Source organism: Notamacropus eugenii, chromosome 4 (genome assembly GCF_028372415.1).
Source record: "Notamacropus eugenii isolate mMacEug1 chromosome 4, mMacEug1.pri_v2, whole genome shotgun sequence".
NCBI lineage: Eukaryota > Metazoa > Chordata > Mammalia > Diprotodontia > Macropodidae > Notamacropus > Notamacropus eugenii.
Genome location: NC_092875.1, coordinates 152857744 through 152878494, shown reverse-complemented (window position 1 = coordinate 152878494; position 20751 = coordinate 152857744). Strand labels below are relative to the sequence as shown.

At 40.1% G+C, this 20751-nt stretch overlaps 1 protein-coding gene across 23 annotated transcripts in view; it reads left to right on the top strand.

Moving 5' to 3' along the window:
- Positions 1–7775: 7775 nt before the first annotated feature.
- Positions 7776–20751, top strand: part of VPS13B (vacuolar protein sorting 13 homolog B) — a 1048068-nt gene continuing 1035092 nt past the window's right edge. For 19 of the 23 annotated variants that reach the window (XR_011966588.1, XR_011966589.1, XR_011966590.1 and 16 more), the window contains exons 1-2: positions 7784–7873; positions 8206–8387. Coding sequence is in view for 18 of the 23 variants with exons in the window: in XM_072606867.1 (XP_072462968.1) it covers positions 8241–8387 (147 nt within the window). In the remaining 5 variants the exon portion in view is untranslated. Of the gene's footprint in view, positions 7878–7944; positions 8388–20751 lie in introns of those variants that run through there. The other 4 variants (XM_072606881.1, XM_072606871.1, XM_072606862.1 and 1 more) reach the window with 4 other exon arrangements.

Below are 20751 nucleotides of genomic sequence, written 5' to 3'. Positions count from 1 at the left end.
AATCACAGAATTTCAAGAAGCTTAGTGGAGAGCTCAATAAGAATTCCTAGACAACACATACAATAGAGGACAATGTAGATTTTTTTTTTTTTAAACCTCCAATGAGGTAGAATATACTGTCTCTCAAAGCAGCTCATCCCATTTTGGGATAACTCAAATTATTAGTCTGCTTTTTGTGACCTCAATTTGCCTTTTTGGAATTTCAACACATTATGTCTAATTCTTGGGGTACAAAAGAAAAAGTCTAAATCCTTTTTTTTTTTTTTTTTACACAAAAGAGAGTCTCAAGTTGTTGCTTGGTCCTTTCAGTTGTGTCTGACTCTTCATGACCCTATTTAGGGATTTCTTGGCAAGATACTAGAGTAGTCTGTCATTTCCTTCTCCAGCTCATTTTATAGGTAAGGAACTGAGACAAATAGGACTAAGTGACTTGCCCAGGATCTCAGAGCTAGTACGTATGTGAGGCCAGATTTATACTTAGGAAGAGGAATCTTCTATTCATTACACCATCTAGCTATCTTAGAGTTTTCTTTCTCTAGATCAAACATCCCCAGGTCCTTTAACTGATTCTCATATAGTATGGCCCCAAGGTTCTCCATTCCATCCTCCACACCACTATCTAACAAACAATTATGAACTCTATTCAAAATCCTTCAGTGGCTTTTCATTGCTTCTGAATAATGTCATGATATTGTCACACAAATATCATCGTGCCAATCTCATATCATTGTTGCACCAACATCATGGAAATATGATAGCAAGCACAGGCTAATACCATGCCATTGTCATGCCCATATTATGTAAACATCATGCCATCATGCCCTGTAAAAATCATGCTATTGTTACACCAATATCACAAAACAGCAATTGCATGCCAACATCAAATCAATAGTAAACAAAAGTAAACATCATGCCAATACCAGGGAAATGTCATGCCAATTGCATATCAGTGTCACACAAACCTCATGCCAATTATTCATAAGTATCATGCAAAGAAATATACTTCAACATAATACAAACATCATACCAATTACATGCCAATGCTATTCCAATATTATGTGCCAATGTCACACAAACATCATGCTAATATTAAACAGGCAATCACAAAAACATTACATCGATTATATTACAGTCATACAAACACCATGCCAATGTGATGCCAATAACAAATACCATGCCAACATAAACAAAACATCACATGAATGTCACATCGACATCATGACAATTACCCACTAATGTCACACGAATACCATGTGAACAATACACACTGATATCACAGAATCTTATGCCAATTTATACAAATATCACACCAATGCCATACCAATTACATGCCATTAATCACTCAATTACCCATACCAGTATCACAAATTACACGCTGCCATCAGTCAATTACACACCAATATCATATTAGACACCACACCAGGGGCCCATCAATTACACATCAATGTCATACAAACACCACACCGAATGCATAGCAATTGCACATTAAAAATCACACAATTACATGCTAACACCACACAAACAACATGCCAATATCACCAATATTACAGAAACATCATGCCAATGCCAGACTATTACAGCAAATATCATGCAAGCTATTACATGTTAACATCACACAAACATCACACCACTTACACGGCAATGTCACAGACATCATGACAATTACACGCCAGATAGAACACACTGGCATTACTGTCTCTGCTGAAACCTCTGTATCATCATTTAGCAGACTCTTCTGGGGAGTTTCAAAGGCCCTTTTGAGCTACATATTAAACTCCCGGTATTGGCTAAGTAAATGACACTTGCCATTGATGTGATAGATCTCTTCCCATTTAAGCTTATCTCAAATTACTCCCCAATCTCCAGGTCTATTGGCATATCCTTTGAGCACTCTTCCCATGCACAGACTACTGGATATTTTGTTGTTGCTGAGTCATTTCAGTTATGTTTGACTCTTCATGACCCCTCTTGGGATTTGCTTGGCAGTGATACTGGAGTAGTTTGTCATTTCCTTCTCCAGCTCATTTTAAAGATGTGGAAACTGAATGACTTACATAGGCTCACACAGCTAGTGTCTTGAGACTGAATTTGAACTCAGGAAGAAGAGTCTTCCTGACTCCAGGATTGGCATTCTATCCACCGTACCACCTAGCTGCCCTTACTGGGACTTATAATTGTACCATTCAGATTTAACAGTATTTACTCCTAAAATACTGAAGTTCCTGCAAGAGGAGTCACTGCCACTGAGATTTATAGAATTTCAGTTCAGAGCACCAACCTATGAATCAAGATTCCATCACAAGATATTAGGGCTCCAATGCCTGAATCCTTCCAACTTCTTCATTTTTTACTCATCTCAGATTAGTCAACCTTTCTTCCCCTCTCCCTGGATTCTTAAACCAGCTACACCCTTAGTGACTTGCACTGACTGTCCCTATTCTCTCTATCTCTTGCACTTATCACTAATTTCTGCATCAGCTTAATCACTCCTACCATTCACTTTGCACACCAAGGGGTTCAGTCTCTGTCAGTCTAAACAATGATCAGAAAGGGTAAGGGAACATTTTCTTGATTCTCTTCTATGGCCTGAGGAGTAATTATCATTCATGGGTAGTGGCAATCATCTTTCATTCACGACTCTCTGCCTTTCAAGGCTTCTTTCCCTAGATTATAATAATATGTTCATGGATAGACTATGAAGAAGTCTGTGTACTAGTTCTAGGAATAACACCAATCATGGAAGAGACTTGGGCAAGTCTTTTGTGATCACCTTAAACTTTAAACTTAATGGTGGGATTTGGGGAAGAGGAAGGAGTGAGCAGACGGTAAAATGAAAAAGCATCATAGGAGACACTGAAACTAGAGCTCTAATCAGATTTCCAGTGGGTCAAGGAGGCTCGGGTTTATAGTTGCTGGTTGTCAACTAAGTAATGAAGGATCCCTATTCTCATATATCTTCCTTCTATGAGGCTAGAGTAAGCATGTGTTATTAATTAGAAGACAATGTGATTCAGCTCTGTCTGACTCTCCTTAGGGTTTTCTTGCCAAAGACACTGGAATGGTTTGCCATGATCTTCTCCAACTCATTTTATGGATGAGGAACTGAGGCAAACCCCTGTTTAAGAGACTGGCCCAGGGTCACACAGCTAGTTAAGAGTCTGAGGCCAGATTTGAACTCAGAAAGAAGCATCTTTCTGACTCCAGTCCCAGTGCTCTATCCACTAAACCACCTAGCTGCCCAAGGGGACAATTAACAAGGCCTTAAAGAGAAAATCACAGTAGAGAAGAACAATATGGTCCAAGTTGTTATCTGAGAAGACAGAATGCTGTTCTTCATCAACCCAAACTTCACAGTGTAACAAATATAATGGGTTATGGAGGAGCTGGGGAAGACACATTCCAAAGCGGCTTATGAGGGTTGGGAAAGGGTTTTTCAGCACCAAATAAAAGAAAATGCTATTAGACATTGCTGAAATGATTGTATGTTTCTCAAAACTTCTTTATTCAAGACAGTGTTGGTGGCAAACTAGCCAGTAACTCTGCCCTGCTTCATCAGGATCACTGTGGACAGAACTAGCCTCCTTTACCAAATACTCAACTTAGAACCACAGAGTGGTAATTTATTTCACTACTTATGCAGGGAGATAGTGCCTTCCTCCACATATCCTAATTATGTGGGTCATCTGAGCAACACATTTTTTCTGATAAGCTGTTGCCAGGACAGAAAGAGTTAACATGTGGCACAGGTGGCATTGAGCAGAAAATGGCCACTGGAGGGCAGCTGAGAGGCTGGCAGGTGCTTTATGGATGATTGTGGACTTGTACCAGCTGTTAGCAGGATAAGCATGAAGATAGAGCTCCCAGAAGAAGAAAGGAGTTCAAGTTAGAAATAATTTGTTAAAGCTGAAGGCCCAAGGATTTAACCTAGCCAAGCTAAGTCAATACTGCTACAAACACATTACTCACATAGTCATGGACTTAGAAGTCTAAGGTCAAAGAAAGTAGATAGATATGAGGATGGTCAGCTAAATTTCCAACAGTGCATCTATAACAAAGTAGATGAAGGGTACATACATTATGATCAACTGACCATGTTATTGTGATTTTATTGTTACTGTGATTTTCTTAAAGCAGGCACTCCAAAACGCAACTGCTACTTGTTTGTTTTTTGTTTTATTTTAGTAAAGATGAAGAAGCAAGGGATGAATTGCATCCATTTTTAGATTTATATAAATTGGTGGCTAATTATCCTAGCTGCTCAAGAGATTACATGTCATAAGAATGGGAGGGAAAATGATCATTAATACATATAGCATCTCATATACAGGACCAAGACATACTAGTCTGATGGAGATTAGAGTGGGCTAGTTAAAGCTGGAGCAGGCCAGATTTTTGGGAGTCCAGTTGCAAGACTCACCTTCAAGTACATTAAAAAAATTTTTTTATAGTCCATTAGCAGCATCTTCCATTCTCTTAGCAGTCCAAAAAGATTTAGAGAACACTAAAAAACATCCAAATGAAACCCAGTGTTACATTTTATTTCAAACAGTTCCTTTATTTCAAATTCATTTCAAACTTTTATTCAGAGAAATGAGGTATGGCACATTGAATACCTAACTGGCCTTGAAGTCAGGAAGACGGGATCAAATCCTGCTTCTGATACATAATGGCTAGGATTAGGGCAAGCAAATCACTTAACCTCTTAGTGTCCTAAGAAACTCTGAAGAAAATAAGTTATAGAAAGCTTGTGGACATATTCAAATTCAGACCAAACAATGAGTACTTAAATACGCAGACTGAAGGGGCAGCTAGGTGTCCCTTAGTGGGCAGAGCACCAGCCCTGGAATCAGGAGGATGAGTTCAAATGCAGCCTCAGACACCTACTAGCTATGTGACCCTGGGCAAGTCACTTAACCCTGATTGCCTCTCAAAAAAAAAAATGGAGATTGAATTAAGTGTTAAGACAGTTAGATAAAACCATGCATTTAAAAGAAACACATGTACAGGAATAAAGGAGAAAATTATACACCATAACCAATGGTAGCTTTCTCTAGTTCTAAGTATATTCTAACATCTATTCAGCTAACAAGTATCTTATAAAGGGCAGTTTAGTTTTTAATCTTTTAAAAGCCATTCAAACCTTCCAAAGTTCCACCTGACTCTACTGAACCTTTACTGGTATAACCTATATATCCCAAATGGCCATTTAGGATATTAAAAAAATTAATAGTGTGGAGGGAAAAAACCTATGCAATTTAAAAAAACATATAAAATGGGAAATTTGGGCAAGGTTGCACATTCGACATTTTTGAGGTGATTTAAAAAATATGTTCAATGAAATATACATAGCCAAAGGAATTAGAGGTGTTCAAAAAGTAAAATCTGCCATTACCACTTTTTTCCATGTAACCTTTGGTCATTGCTTGTAGAACCCCAGGGTGTCATGGAACACAGGTTGAAAACCACTGATTTATGACCCTTTTATTTTTTTTCCCTTCAGAGTAGTGTGAACAGAAATTTTCCCAAAGCAAGGTATTTGGCAAGGTCTTGCTGGCTCTGAAAAGAAAATGGCTTTTATGGAACAAAAGGTGGTCAGTATACCACATGTTGTTCTGTTTATACACCTTAGTCATGTGTCTACTCCTATTTATTTTAAATGGCTGGCTAATTTATCCTAATACACTGGTTTCCATCTATTAGACTGTCACATGAGCAAAGTAATGGACCTTTCTCAACACTTGTAGGTTTCTGTTTTGGATGACATAGTCCTTCCACAGTTTAGTAAAGTCATTTTCTCCATAACATTTAAAACATTTCAGTGACATTATCAACGTTTGCTCTCTACAGCTAAGGAAAAGCTGAAAATAGATACTTAAGATTGTTAACCTAAGATTATTAGGTTTGGGGTTGAATTTTGCAGGCCCTTTGTCTGGGGTAGGTGGGAGGCGTCTGAATTGCACTAACAAATACTATCATTCTTCACCTTGGCTTTGTACTTTTCTCCAACAACAGAAGTCTAATTTTTTTTTTTTGCATCCTCACTTAGAAACTTTTTCATATCTCTTCTAATTGTTCAAGATACTTAGGAGATCAGAAGCAGAATGCCAGTAAAGATCACAGACTGAGAGCTGGGAAGGATCTCAGAGACCATCTGATGAGAAAACTGAGATCCAGAGAAGTTGTGTAACCTTCCCCAATAAGTGGCAAATTCAGGATTTGATCCCAGTTCCTTTGATTGCAGACTCAGGGCACTCTCCAATGCATTCCTGCTACCTTCCACACAACTTAGAGCTTTTTTTCAGTTGTTAGTCATCATGCACTTCTTGCTAAGTATTTTCACAGTACATTCATAAGCTATTATCCCTACTTTTCAAAAATATAGTGGTTAAAGAGTAAAAAATAAAGTTTAGTATGCAACACAATTTCTGATGGAGTCTAACGCCTGTTGCTACCTTTGGTGACACAGGAGATATGCTTGATTTGGTCCACTTCCTTGGTGCATAAAGGACTTCCAAGAATGACAGACTTAGAGATGGGAAGGTCCTTAAAGGTCATCTTGTCCAAACCTCTCACTGAACACAGGAGGAAAATGAAACCCACGGAAATGAAGTAACTTATCTTTCCCCCCAACCCCCCCTCTCTTAATTTTTTTCATTAACAAACATTTATCTTCTCTCAATCGCCCTTCCCCAATCCCATTGGATTAAAAAAAAAAAAAAACCCTTGCAGGAGATATGCACAGTCAAGCAAAGCACATTCTTGGCTATGTCCCCAAACGGACCCCTGTCCTTCTGCCCTGTCTGGAGAGATCTGCAGGCTTCCTCTCTGGTCGTCGGTATGAGTGGCTCGGCACTGAAATCCCTCAGTCCTTCTTCACCACGTGATTCTCACTGCAGAAACTGTTCTGGATCCGCCGAGGTTAAGTGACGTGTCCAAGGTCACCAAGGTCGGGGTTCGAGCCCGGCTGGTCGTACACTTTTCATGCACCTGCGTAGCCTAACGAACAATCATTTACAGGCCCCGATTCCTTCCAGCACTGGGCTCCCCCGGGCCCTCGGGGGCACCTCTGAAGTCCCTTCTGGCGGCATCCTATCCTGGGGTCACCGTGGTGCCCTCTGAGGATTGAAGAAAATAAAGCACACAGTTAGCGCCTACTGTGTGCCAGGAGACAGGGATAAAGGTGGGAAGGAAACGATCCCTACTAAGGTGACACTCCGGTAACACTGGATGAAGACGCTAGCCCTTCCCCTTTCGGAAAGTCCTCGTCCTCTTCTCCAGCGGTTTCCGGTTTCTCCGGACCGCCTCTCTCCCTCCGCATCAGCTCTGGCTCCCAGCTCCTCCTCCCCGCTTCTTCCCTCGGTCACAGAGCGGGTCCAGAAGAGAGACAGAGCGCGGCGTGGCTTCGTGACCCCACTTCCGGCTCCGCGGTGCTCCAAGAAGCACGTCCGTCTGCCGCCCAGGAGTCTTCTTCGGGTTCTCCCCAGAGGCGAGGGCACCGGGGAACGTTTGAGAAGGGCAAATTCGCGTTTGAGCTGTCAGGCACCGCGGACGGAAGCCGGGAGGGAGCTGTGGGGCCGGGCGTGGGAGTGTGAAAGGACGGGGGCAGGCGCGGGGGCGGAAGGTTTATGGTGAGGCACCGCTTGGAGCAAACCCGGAAGTGGGAGGGTGAAAGGGTGGGGGAAAGGTGGAAACCGCCGCCCCCTTCGCCGCCGCCGCCGCCGCCGCCGCCGCCGCCGCCGCCGCCGCCGCCGCCGCCGCCGCCGCCGCCGCCGCCGCCGCCGCCGCCGCCGCCGCCGCCGCCGCCGCCGCCGCCGCCGGGGGCCAGCGTGAGGTGCCAGGCCACGGAGTTCAAGTTCATGCCGCGTTGCCCCGTGTGCGTGAGTGTCAGCCGGGGGCGGAGCCGCTGGGGACGGGTGGGAGGGAGCGGTAGCGGGGAGCGGGCCTGGTTCCGACTCCGAGGTCCGGCTCAGGCTGGCTGCGGGTCCGCCGCTCAGGTGAGCGGTGCCTCAGGCCGGGCGGGGAGCGCAGAGAGGCGGGGCCCGGGACGCGGTGTCCGGCGGGCTCGGACGCTCCGCTTCCTCGAGCCGAGCGAGCCCCGGCCGCCCCCTCCCCGGTCCCCGGCCGCGGCCGCTCCTGCTCAGGATGCCCCCCGCGGCGCTCCGGGAGCCGTCCCCTCTCACGTCGCCTCTGCTTCTGCCCCTGTAGCCCCTGACGGCAGCGGCACCCCCGGGCCTTGCGCCATGCTCGAGTCCTACGTGACCCCCATTCTGATGAGCTACGTGAATCGCTACATCAAGAACCTGAAGCCGTCCGACCTGCAGCTCTCGCTGTGGGGAGGAGACGTGGTCCTGAGCAAGCTGGAGCTGAAGCTGGACGTCCTGGAGCAGGTGAGCGGGAGCCCTTCTGTCTGGGCAGCGAGCGCTGCTGCTTCTCTCCTCCCCGCCGCCCGAGCCTTCCCCGGGCGCCCAGAGACCTGCGTTGTATGTTTACGGGCTCTCGTCGGGGGTGGTTAGAACGTAGTTAGAAAGATATGACAGCGTAATGCTTTAGAATTTTAAATATAATTTTATATTTAATTTTAGGATAAAGTTTAATATCATGATGCTTCATTTTAACATTCACTTTAAAAAATTGGGTTCCAAATTCTCCCCCACCCCTCCGAGTCAGTTACACATGTGAAGCCATGCGGAACATCAGATAAGTAATGCTTTGATGAAATTTAATTTGAATACTTTAACACTTAGTACTGTAATACTTGAATAAAAAAGTGATAAGGACCTCTTATCAATAAACCTCTGTTTACTTACTTATGTTGTCAAGGTTCAGTCTGCAGCCCCCTAAGAGCCGAAAGGGAAGGTCTTTCAGCCAAAATAACCATTTAGAGGTGCACTTTTCATTCTCTTCAGTTCACAAAGGCAGTAAGTAGAGAGAGAAGAAAGTTGTGCTTTTCATCAGTCTGAGATATGATGTGCTCCATCCCTTTTGCAAGGAGAGGGCACGACGGAAGTATCTAAAGACAGAGAAGCTGGAGACCTATCTAGCCATTCTTCATTATTTTATGTATGTTACTGAATAGTCCCAGAATAGCAAACGTATAGGTAAGTGAAGTATACAAGTACACTCTAGTTCATAGATCAGCAATTTTCAGATTAACTGTGTCACTGCTTCCCTGATTTTGGATGAATAAATGTTAACTGTGTAGAATAAGAGTTGGGTAAGTGTGCTGATTTTAAAAGCTCTTATTGATATTTTACTTACTCTTTGCCTGTCTTTAATAAAGAAGTCAGTCAGATTGAAAGAGAATAAAATATTATGATAATTCATATTTATATAGCACTTTAAGGTTTACAAGGTGTTTTCCTCAAATTTCTGTTATGTAGGTAATGTTTTATTTCCATTTTACAGATAGAAGATTTTCAGGGTAAAATGATTTGTTCATCTCATAGCTAGCAAGTGTCAGAATCTGGCTATGAATTCAGTGCTCACTATCTTTGTAATTAATATACACTAAGACATCTGTTAACTAAGAGCTTGTGTTAAAGTTACATATTTTATTGTGAAAAATTTGATTACCATAGTTACAAATAGTGTAGGTGGCATAGGGCGAATTCCTAGGATGTGGGCTTCCTTCTCTGCCTTACCTCATAAAAGCATTTCTTTCTCTCTAGGTGATACAGGTTTTTAGTTTCCTGGTTTTCTGGCTTATATGGGATTTTTCTGTATCTTTTGAGATGGGTCTCCATTTCTTATAGGTTCAGTTTAGGCCTCACCTCCTTGAAGCATATTCTGCTCTCAAACAGACATAAGTAAGCAGTTCTGAGCAGCACAGTTAAGAGAGGATGTTGTCACATTGGACAGTGTCCAGAGGAACGTGATTGGAATAGTGAAAGGTCTTGAGTTCGTGGCATATAATGATCATCTAAAAAAATTGAGGATGTTTAGCTTGCAGGAGGAAAACTTAGGGGGAACATGATAGCCATTTCCGTATTTGAAAGTCATGCGTGTGAAAAAATAGTATAGACTTGTTCATTTTAGTTTCAGAGGGGAGAACTAGGAAAAGTGGGTGGAAGCTGCAAAGAGGCAAATTTAGAGAAAAAGAAAAAGGCATAGCTTATAGAAGCATAGAAAGTAATATTTCTATTGTATTTTACCCTGGTCAGAATTGGTCTGGATTATTGCATTTTATTTTCATTGTCATATTTTAGGGAGCATATTAACAAGCTGGAGGAGGGTGATCATGATAAGGTGCCTGTAGACCAGCAGTGTTGCTTGAGGATTAATTAAATTAAGAACATTTAGTTGGGAAGAGAGAGTTTTCTTCATGGGGAGACAAAACAGTTTTCTTTAACCACTTCCATTCTTATGTGGAATAAGAATTAAAACTTGTTTTGGTTGGACAGGCCCAGATGACAGATCTAGAGAGGCAGTGTATAGAAATTGCAGAGAGGCAGATATGGCTAAATATAAAGAAAACTTTGTAAGATTAGAGCTCTCTAAAAGTGGAAGAGAATACCTTGTGAGATAAGCATTAGAAGTCTCCTTGTGGATTGTGGATTTTGGGAATGCTCTATATTGGTGATGTTGTATAGGCTGGACTAAATGACCTCTTAGATACTCTGTGTGTGACATGTGAGGACTAGGACTTTCGCTGAACTTTCCAATATATGACTTTTTTGGGATTCTTTTAAGTGACTTGCCCAGAATCACACAGTTAGCTGAAATACATTTTCAAATTTATTTCACTGGGATTGTGAAACTGCATAGGATTGGCCTTTTGTTAATACTTACCAATAAGAGAACCTTTTTTTAAGAACTTTTGTTTTGGCTCCTTTATTGGTTAGTGTTTGAATGCCCCTTCTGTGCTTTGTGCTTTACAGAATAAGGAACCCAGTCCATACCAGTTGGTAATTTACAGTCTGAAAGTCTAATAGGATCTTAGATTTCAGACTGAAAGGGACCTCAAAAGTCATCCCGTCCAATCTGCTTCATTTTACTGCTGAGGAAACTGAGACTTAAAAAAGTTAAATGTTTTATCTAAGGTCACTTGATAAGAGGCAGAGCCAAGATTTCATCCCAGATGCCATGACTCTATATCCCATGTTCTTTCCACTGCACCATCAAGCGTCCTTTGTCCCAAAAGAATAAGGTTTTCTCTCTATTGTTCCATTTTTAAAAGTAGTTACTATAGGTGAAATGAAATTCTCACTTTGTATTATGTCTTCAGCATTTAAAATAATTAGTGATGACTTTTATTTGGGTTGTTAAAAACATTGCTGTTTATTTTGGATTACTGTGCCATACTTGCTAGTATGTCAGCTGCAGTCATGGGTCTGAACTTGAAGTGTATTCAAACTGTGCTCTTATCACCTGTTTGCTGCTTGGAAAGGCAGAGAAAGCCTGGCTGTGGCTGTGGTTTATATTAAGATGTCTCTCTTCGAATTAGCTAGGGGCTGGTATAGGATTAGTTGATTCCTTCTCTTTTTTCTTCAGTATGATGCAACAGGTACTTATGAATATTATTATGTTCCCAATAGTGGATCTGGTATCCTGAGGCTAACTTAACAAGTATAACACTATTTAAATTTTTGAGTTGAAGGGTGATTTGGTGATGAAAATGTCTTTTGGTGGTTGAGTTTAGCATGGATTGGAGTGGGACCAGACAAGATAGGGAGACAAGTTAGGAGATAGCTTTAGTAACCCAGATAAAAAGTATTAAGACCTTGGACCAAGGTGATTGACCTGGGAATGGAGAATGGAGGATATGGTGTAATAGATACAACATTGGTTTGGAAGTCAAGGGATTTGGGTGCCTGAACTTGCTCTGCCACTGTGTGATGTTGGGGAAATCACAACTTCTTTAATCCTCAGTTTTTTAATTGTAATCCAGAGAGGTTTTACTATGATCTTTAAAGTCCATTCAAATTTTAAAATTGTGGGGTTTTAATCCACTTGATCCAAGGAACTGAGATATAGAAACCAATTCAAGGACTTCATTTGTCTCTTTTACAGGCAGATAAACTAAGAAAATGAATCTGAGGTCTCATTATCATATAAGGCAACAGATATATCAGTATATTAGTACAATTATCCAGAGTAATACTATTATGGGTTTAGGAAATAAAATTTATTTAGTGTCTTCTTTGTCACTAATTTTGGAATAATTTGATGGGGTGGAGAAAATTTTGAGATTGTAAATCCATGCACAGAGATGGGATACCCTATCCTCCTCTTCTTTATTCTATGAAGGATATTTAAGGATAATGCAGATTTAGATGTAGAGAGACTTTTTCTTTTCTTTTTTTTTTTTTGTTAATAAGGGATTAAATTCTGTTGAATTGAACTATATTATATTTGACTGTTATATTAAGCATTTGGCTCATTTGAGCAAAATGCCACCTTATAAGCTCTCTTCCAAAAAGAGAGATATCATTGAGGCAATTTAATTTGGTTGCCTCCCAGCCTCATGTCCGAAACATTCAAGATTCTTTGAAAGATAAGAAAAACAAAAGTAATACTCGTCAATGACCCTCTGATCATAAACATGATTTGAAGCTTAAAATAGGGAGATAAATCCCTGCCCAAGGTATTTGCTGCTATGATGAAAGAGATATAGCGCAGAGTCCAAGTTAAAATGGGACTGTCTGTTGCTCAAATTATGACATCAGTTGGATAGACAATCTTTAGAGCTTGTGCATCAGTATGTATATCTGGAATGAACAGTATGAATGAACAGTGAGTTGAGTTTCAGAATGAAACACAAGAACATAATAGACTATATTACTTTCAGGAAATTGGAACTCTTTTAATCACCATAGTTTTTCCTGGAAATAAATGCTCATTTAAAAAAAATACCAGTATTCTCTCAATATTATATGGTTTTGAGGACATGGAACACAGCAGTCTGAAGAACTGAAAATGAAGATTGCAGTGGAGAGATGCAGGATTATACAGGGTACCCCAAAAGTCTTAGTGAAGTTTTAATAACTTGTGAAATATAAGAGCTACAAATTAAAAAATATACAAGTGCAATTATACTTCTTTTACATTTATTTTTATAAATTTTTAATATTTAAAAAAATTTTTCTGATTACGTGCAAAAATTTTTGACATTCTTTTTTAAAAATTTTGAGTTTCAAATTCTCTCTCTTGCTGTCCCTTTGCATTCCCCCATTGAGAAGGCAAGCATTTTGATATAGATTATACATGTGCAATCATACAAAACATATTTCCATAATATGTTGTGAAAGAAAACAGACTACAAAAAATTTAAAAAGTATGCTTCAGTCTCCATTTATACTCCATTAGTTCTTTCTCTGGAATTGGATAGCATTTTTCCTCATAAGTCCTTTGGAATTGTCTTGGATCATTGTATTGCTGAGAATAGCTAAGTCATTCACAGCTGATCATCCTTACAATATTGCTGGTACAGTGTGCTCCTAGTTCTGCTTACTTCACTTTGTATCAGTTCCATATAAGTCTTCTCAGGTTTTTCTGAAAGCATCTTGCTCATCATTTCTTATAGCACAATGGGATTCCGTAACAATCATATACTACAGTTTGTTCAGCCATTCCTCAATTGATAGGCATCCTCCCAATCTCCAATTCTTAGCCTCCACAAAAAAGAATTACTATAAATATTTTTGTGCATGTACGTCCCTTTTCTTCTTTTCTCTCCTTGGGATGCAGACTTAGTAGTGGTATTGCTGGGTCAGAGTATGCACAGTTTTATAGTCCTTTAGGCCTAGTCCCAAATTGCTCTCCAGAAAGGTTGGATCAGTTCACAACTCCATCAGTAGTACATTAAAGTGTCCCAGTTTTCCCACATCTCCCTCTAACATTTCTCATTTTCCTTCTCTGTCACATTAGTTGAGCTGATGGGTGTAAGGTGGTTCTCAGAATTGTTTTAATTTGTAATAGTATTTCTAATAGTAATTTAGAACATTTTTTCATATGGCTGTAGATAGCTTTGATTTCTTCATCTGAAACTTCCTGTTCATATCCTTTTATTGTCTCTCAGTTGGGGAATGACTTGTATTCTTATAAATTAGACTCAATTCTCTGTATATTTGAGAAATGAAGCCTTTTTCAGAGAAACTTGCTGTTTTCTGCTTTTCATGCTTTTCTACTTTCTTTCTAATCTTGGAATTTCTGTTACTATATTGAATAATAGTGGTGATAATGGATATCTTTGCTTCACCCCTGATCTCATTGGAAAGGCTTCTAGCTTATCCCCATTACAGATAATTCTTGCTGATGGTTTTAGAAAGATACCGTCTATCATTTTTAAGGAAAGCTTCATTTATTCCTGTGCTAATATTTTAAGCTTTATGAATTTTTTAAGGCTAGGATTACAAAGCCAAACCTTTCTGTCACTTAGTAGCAGCTGATGAAAGTTTTTACAAAGTCTAAAAATTGACTACAATGATAAATAGCAGCAAGACAGTGGTCATATTGAATTTTAATGAGAAACATCAAAACTTTTAAAAATTTAAGTGATCTTTCAGATTTTTTTTGTAAATTTGTATGAGTAGTTTTAAAATTGTACTAAGACTTTTGGGACACTGGGGCTATTACCCACTAATGATTAACCTTGAAATACAAGTGTAAAAGATGTCAACAGGGTTATGTTACTAGAAAGGAAAGATGGGTTAGTTATGTGACACTGAGATAATAGGTGGCTAACCCAAGTGCTTTACTGGTATCCTTTTAAGTGTCAGGAGAAAGTGAGGAAGCTGTTGTTGTGTTGGGTCCTTGTGACCTTGTGGAGGACAGGGACAAGAATTGCCTAGAGGATAGCTAAGTATGGATAGATTGTAGTCTGCATTGTTGGAAAGTACTTACGAATTGACAGACTTACTGATCAATTATTGTGTTCTATATTATGTAAAATAATTTGGTGGCTCCCTGTTGTCTCTGTGATATAATTCTGTGTCTATCTGGTACTCCTCCCTCCCTAATCTAGCTCTAACCTGCCTTTCTAGCCTTATTTCATATATTCCTTTTTACATCCTCTGTGTTCTAGTTAAATTGGAGACCTCTTGAACTTCATATTCTATTTCTTGTTTTCTGTGCTTTCACGTAAACTGTCTCCAAAGTGCGGAATGTAGCCTGCCTCATCTCTGCCTCTCAGTCATCTTATCTTCTGTTGAGACTCATCTCAGGTGCCACTTCTGTGAGACCTTTTCTTTGATTCATGTCCCTTATGCTTAATTAGCAGAAATACCAATTCCTATAGGTGATAGAGAGGATATTGCCCCATAGTAGGAATTTTCCCATGTTCCTGATTATTAAGCTTTGCCCCTCCCATGGTTGTTTTTTTTCCTTTGCCATAAAATCTCTTCCCTGGTTCCCTGTCCCACTCTTCTGGTTGTCACTTCTCTCCAGAAGCTTTGATTTCCCTTTTACTGAGGCAGAATGAGTGATCTCTTTGACTACCACATTACTACAGATTATACAGGTCACCATCTCGCTTTATAGAATATCTCTCTTCTTCCATGGGAGTGTTCATTAGCAATACCCTCTCCCAACACTGAAACATTAAGTCCCCTTTTCATTTCCTGTTTCAGCCCCTCCCTTTACTTACTTTCCTGTCCATTCTCCTATAGCCTCTCTTCCTGAGAGACTAAAGCAGTTTTTTTCCTGCATTATTAGCTTTTGACTTGATTACTTAGCATATATCACATGTGTATCACATACACCTTTTGTGTGACCTTCATTCGGTTAACTTATTGTCCCAAGGAAATCCTTGATTCACTTGTAGGTGGAGTGTTGTAAGGTCTATTCCAAAACCTTTCAGGCCTTTCCTCTATTACTTCACTTTGACTTTAGATTTCACCTTTGTCTTGTGTACTTTCAGAAAGGATTATCTTACTGGTCTTTCTGTTGTTAATTTTTTGTTGCAGTCCTTAGTTTTTAAAAATTTGTTTACCTTTTCCATATTTCTATTGTCATGGTGTTTACAAAGCAAATAATTTGTTCTCGTCTGCTTTTCCTTCTAGGCATGATTTGAATACTTTTAAAATTTAATGTCCATCTTTTTTCCTTAATGATTAGGCTCAAGTGTGCAGGGTGTGTCACCTTAAGTTAAAATCATGAACTCCTTTGCTTTTTTAAAACATATCTTATTCCCTCTTGTAGTTTCTGGTGGATGCGGAATAGTCTCATGATATTTGAATTTACTTTCCTTTATAATGGCATCTTTTTCTTGTCACTTGTAGAATTTATTGTCATTGAAATTTAACCAACTATTTGTCTTGGAGTTTGTAGCACGTGTGTGTGTGTGTATGTATGTATGTATGTAGATGATTTATGGATTCTTTTGACTGATACTTTATTTTCTGTGTTTGGAAGTTCTGGGCAGTTTTCTTGTATTTATTTCTTATCTTATGGTGTTCAGTTTTTTTGACTTGTGTTTTTCTGGTAGACCAATAATACTTAAGTTGTTGGTATATTCTGTCTTCAAGATTGATATTTTGCTCATATGGGGATTATGTTTTTTTAAATGTTAAATGCTTTTTGTGTCATTTCTTCCATGTTGTTTTTCACTTCTGTGTATTTGCGTTCCTAATCAGTTTTCCCCCCTCTTTTTTGAGCGTATTGATACCCTGGATTGAAATTTTCTATTCTGCCAATTGTTTCTCTTTTTACAAATCTTATTTTATTTTTAAACTATTCTGGAATATCTTCCTGTGGTTCTGATGAAGGTTGGAAAGGTGGGGGTGTTCAGAATCCCCCTCTACCCCCAGAGACTGCAGCATAGGACAGTGTTGTCGGACTATTCCGCACCCACCAGTGAATTTGCGGACTCAAGCATTCTCAAAGTCAAGGTGGCAAAGATTTATTGTTATGCTTTGCAGTGGGCAAGAGTTCTTAGGGAACCTGTAATTTGAAAGGGGTATAGGTAAAGTTTATATGGAATAAACTGAAGCAAAACATATGCCAGATATGCTAGCTAGGTGATTCAGGGCAGGATTAACAAGTGGTCAGTTCTTAAAGGAACATACACTTTTAGTATCTACTGCACAGGCATTTTCCCAGAGTTTACTGGGAAATCACAGTGAGGGGGGAGGCTGCATGGAGTTGTGATTTTTAGGCCTGAAACATCACTAAGTCAACTAACTGGCAGGGCTGACTGAGAAATACCCAGTCTGCCCTCATCAGTGTCTTGTTTTGACAAGATAACATGGGGAGTATACATATGTCTAAGTCTAGGATGCACATAATGAGGAGTCCAGGATGCATATAATGAGGTAGGGAGATAGTATAGATAGTCCAGTGAGTACTGAATATCTTTTATGAACCAGTACACAGCCAGGTCTGCCAGTAATAGCTAGTGTAGGTACAGCTGGCTTCTGTAACAGGAAGAGAGATAAATGTTTTGCTGGGGCATGCTGGGAGAGACCTGGGGAGAAACTGCCAGGGACAGTGTTTTGAGACTAGGAAAAATGTGATTTTGGAATTGGGGTCCAAGCACAGGCACCCAAGCACTCCATCAGTTTGATATTCTCTTTAAAATCCACAGGGTCCTTTGCCTCATCAGGTATTGATTGATTTTCTTTTGTCTTGCAAGTTTATTCATAAATTCCTTGACTCTTTACCCAGTCTGGAGGCCATATTCCCTTTTGTTTTTAATATCTTTCCTGTTTGTTTATCTGCTTATATTCAGTCTTTAATTGAGTTTTCTTCTTGATATCGTTAGTAATTTCAGTCTTTTTTACCCTCTCATATTCCCCTGTCGCTTTCTGATCTCTTTCCATTTGATGGTAGTTTCTTTGGGATCTGGAATTCATCTGTCAGTATGCATTTATTAAGCACTTACTATGCCCAAGGTACTGTGTTAACTTCTGGGGATGTTAAAAAAAAAAAAAAAAAGACAAGGAGCTGACAGTCTAATAGGAATTAGCCATTTTGACCTCCTCCTTTGCTGGTCGATTCAAATTTCATTGGTTCTAGTCTTCACCGCAAATGATTTATAGGGTCTAGGGGATGATATAGCATCTAACTGGATGCTGGACTCTTTCTTTCTAACTTGGAGGACCTCACACACCATCCTGCCCTACTTTTCTCAGTTTCTCAGTTCTCTGGCTCAGTTCTTTTGGCTGAGCACAGAACACTGCAGCCTCAGCCTGATCAGGTAAGCCACTGTCTTTTTGTTTTCTACATCATGAGGGGAAGGTGGAAGTAAAGGTTGAGTTCTCTTTAAAGTGATTTTTCCACTTGATTAGCTTGTGTAGCCCTAGATGGTGGTTCTTCAGGAGTGGATTCTGAGTGAGTTTATTGGGGGGCTAGAGATTAGCATTCTCTGCTGTTAGTTCATTGAATTGTTAGAGTTCTTAATTCTTGTTAGAATGTCTTAGATTTTAGAGACAACTGAGGTTGCTTTCTTTCTTGCAAATAATTCTTATTTTGGAGAGGTATGAGCGATTGGTAGGATGAGACACAAACATTTGTTCTTCCATCTTGTCAGTCATATGTCCCAGAAGTTTTTCCTCATCCCTTCCAGTTATTTGTAGTACTTTTCCCCTCAAAATTTCCAGTAGTGCTTTGTTCATTTCCTTTCTTTCCCTTTTTAATTTCTTTGATCATTCTGTTGCTACCACCTCGTAAAACATAAGCTCTTTGAGGGACAAGATTTTAATTTGTCTTTATATCCCTAGAGCCTTAAACAGTGCCTTACACAGAGCAGACACTTTAATGCTTGAAACTTTGTCTATCTATCTGTCTGTCTATGTTTATGTGTGTTTTAAAGAGGACAGTTTACCATTTGGTCTCTTTAGTTTTTTATCCTGAACTATATTTTCTAAGGGAGGATCTAGGTAGTGCAGTGGATAGAGCACTGGGTCTAGAGTCAGGAAGACTTGTTTTCCTGAGTTCAAATCTGGCCTCAGACACTTACTAGCTGTGTGTTCCTGGGCAAGTCACTTAAGCAGGTTTACCTCAGTCTGCTCATTTCTGAAATGAGCTGGAGAAGGAAATGGCAAGCCATTCTAGTGTCTTTGCCAAGAAACGCCAAATGAGGTCATGAAGAATTGGACATGATCAAAACTGACATTTATGTAATTTTGTAAGGTTTGCAGAATGCTTTACTTGAATTATCTTATTTGATCCTTACAATAGTCTTGAATGGTAAACACTATAAGTATATTATTTTCACTTTTTAAAAAAAATTAACTTATTTGTAGTTTTCACATTCACTTCCACAAGATTTTGAGTTTCAAATTTTCTCCCCCTCTCTCCCCTCCGTCCCACCCCAAGAGATTGTGCATTTTGATTACCCCTTTCCCAAATCTGCCCTCCCTTCTATCACACCTCTCCCTTTTCTCATCCTCTTTCCCTCTGTTTTCTTGTAGGGCAAGATAGATTTCTATATCCCATTGCCTGTATCTTATTTCCCAGTTGCATGTAAAAACTTTTTAACATTTCATTTTTAAAACTTTGAGTTCCAACTTCTCTCCTTTTCTCCTTCCTTACCCGTTCCCACTGAGAAGCACATAATTTGATATAGGTTATATATGTGTAGTCATGCAAAACACTTCCATAACTGTCCTGATATGAAATGCTAACTATATTTACCTCCATCCTATCCTGCCCCCCTTTCATTTTATTCTCACTTTTGACCCTGTCCCTCTTCAAAAAGTATTTATTTCTAATTACCCCTCCCCTCATTTGCCCTGCCTTCTATCATCCCTTCCACTCCCCTGCTTAACCTCTTCCCCCTTACCTTCCTGTAGTGTAAGATAGATTTTCATACCAAATTGAGTGTGCATGTTATTTCCTTAAGTCAAATCTGATGAGATTAAGGTTCACTCTTTCCCTCTCACCTCCCCTGTTCGACCTAGAGGCCCAGGGCTACCCGAGTCTTCTTACCTTTCGCAGGTCTTTGGTGGCCATCTGGATAAACATTTCAAGAGAAGAGACTTTCCAGAGTCAAACAAGGGTTAGGCTTTATTCAGGGTCTTAGTTACGTATCCATATGCAGGGCAAATTCTTCCCCAGGAGAAAGGAACCCTCCTCTTCCCAAGGGGCAAGGATCATACAGCAAGAGGATGGGAGCAGAAGAGGGGAGGAACCCTCTTCCCTCTAATGGCCCCGAAGCAAGAAGAGGGCCCTCAGGCTTTCCTGTCCCTACTTAAGCTCTCCCAGCCACATAGTTTGCACGTGAATACCGTGCATGCTCTCAGCCCCTAGCTAATTAACAACAGGTGTGCTCAGAGCGAGGACCAATCTCAAGGGTGGGATGCTCTCCCCAGCAAGTTTCCACTGAAAAGAGGTGGAAGTACAAGATAGCTCGTGTTTCACGCCTCAGTTCCCAGCTGTTCCCTGGGGGGCCTCATGAGAGCTCTGAGGTTTAGAAGCCCTCACTTTTACCTGCCTGAAACCGTTCACGTGAAAACTGAGCTTACACCCCAACATTCCCCCTCTTCCCCTCTATTGAAAAAGCTTTTTCTTGCTTCTTTTATGTGAGGGATAATTTACCCCATTCTATTTCTCCCTTTCTCCTCTCAATATATTCCTCTCACCCCTTAATTTTATTTTATTAATATCATCCCTTTGTATTCAACTCACCCTATGTCCTCTGTCTATATATATAAATTCCCTCCAACTACCCTAATACTAAGAAAAGTCTCAAGAGTTATGAATATGAACTTTCCATGTAGGAATGTAAGCAGTTCAACTTTAGTAAGTCCTTTATGGTTTCTCTTTCCTGTTTACCTTTTCATGCTTCTCTTGATTCTTGTATTTGAGAGTCAG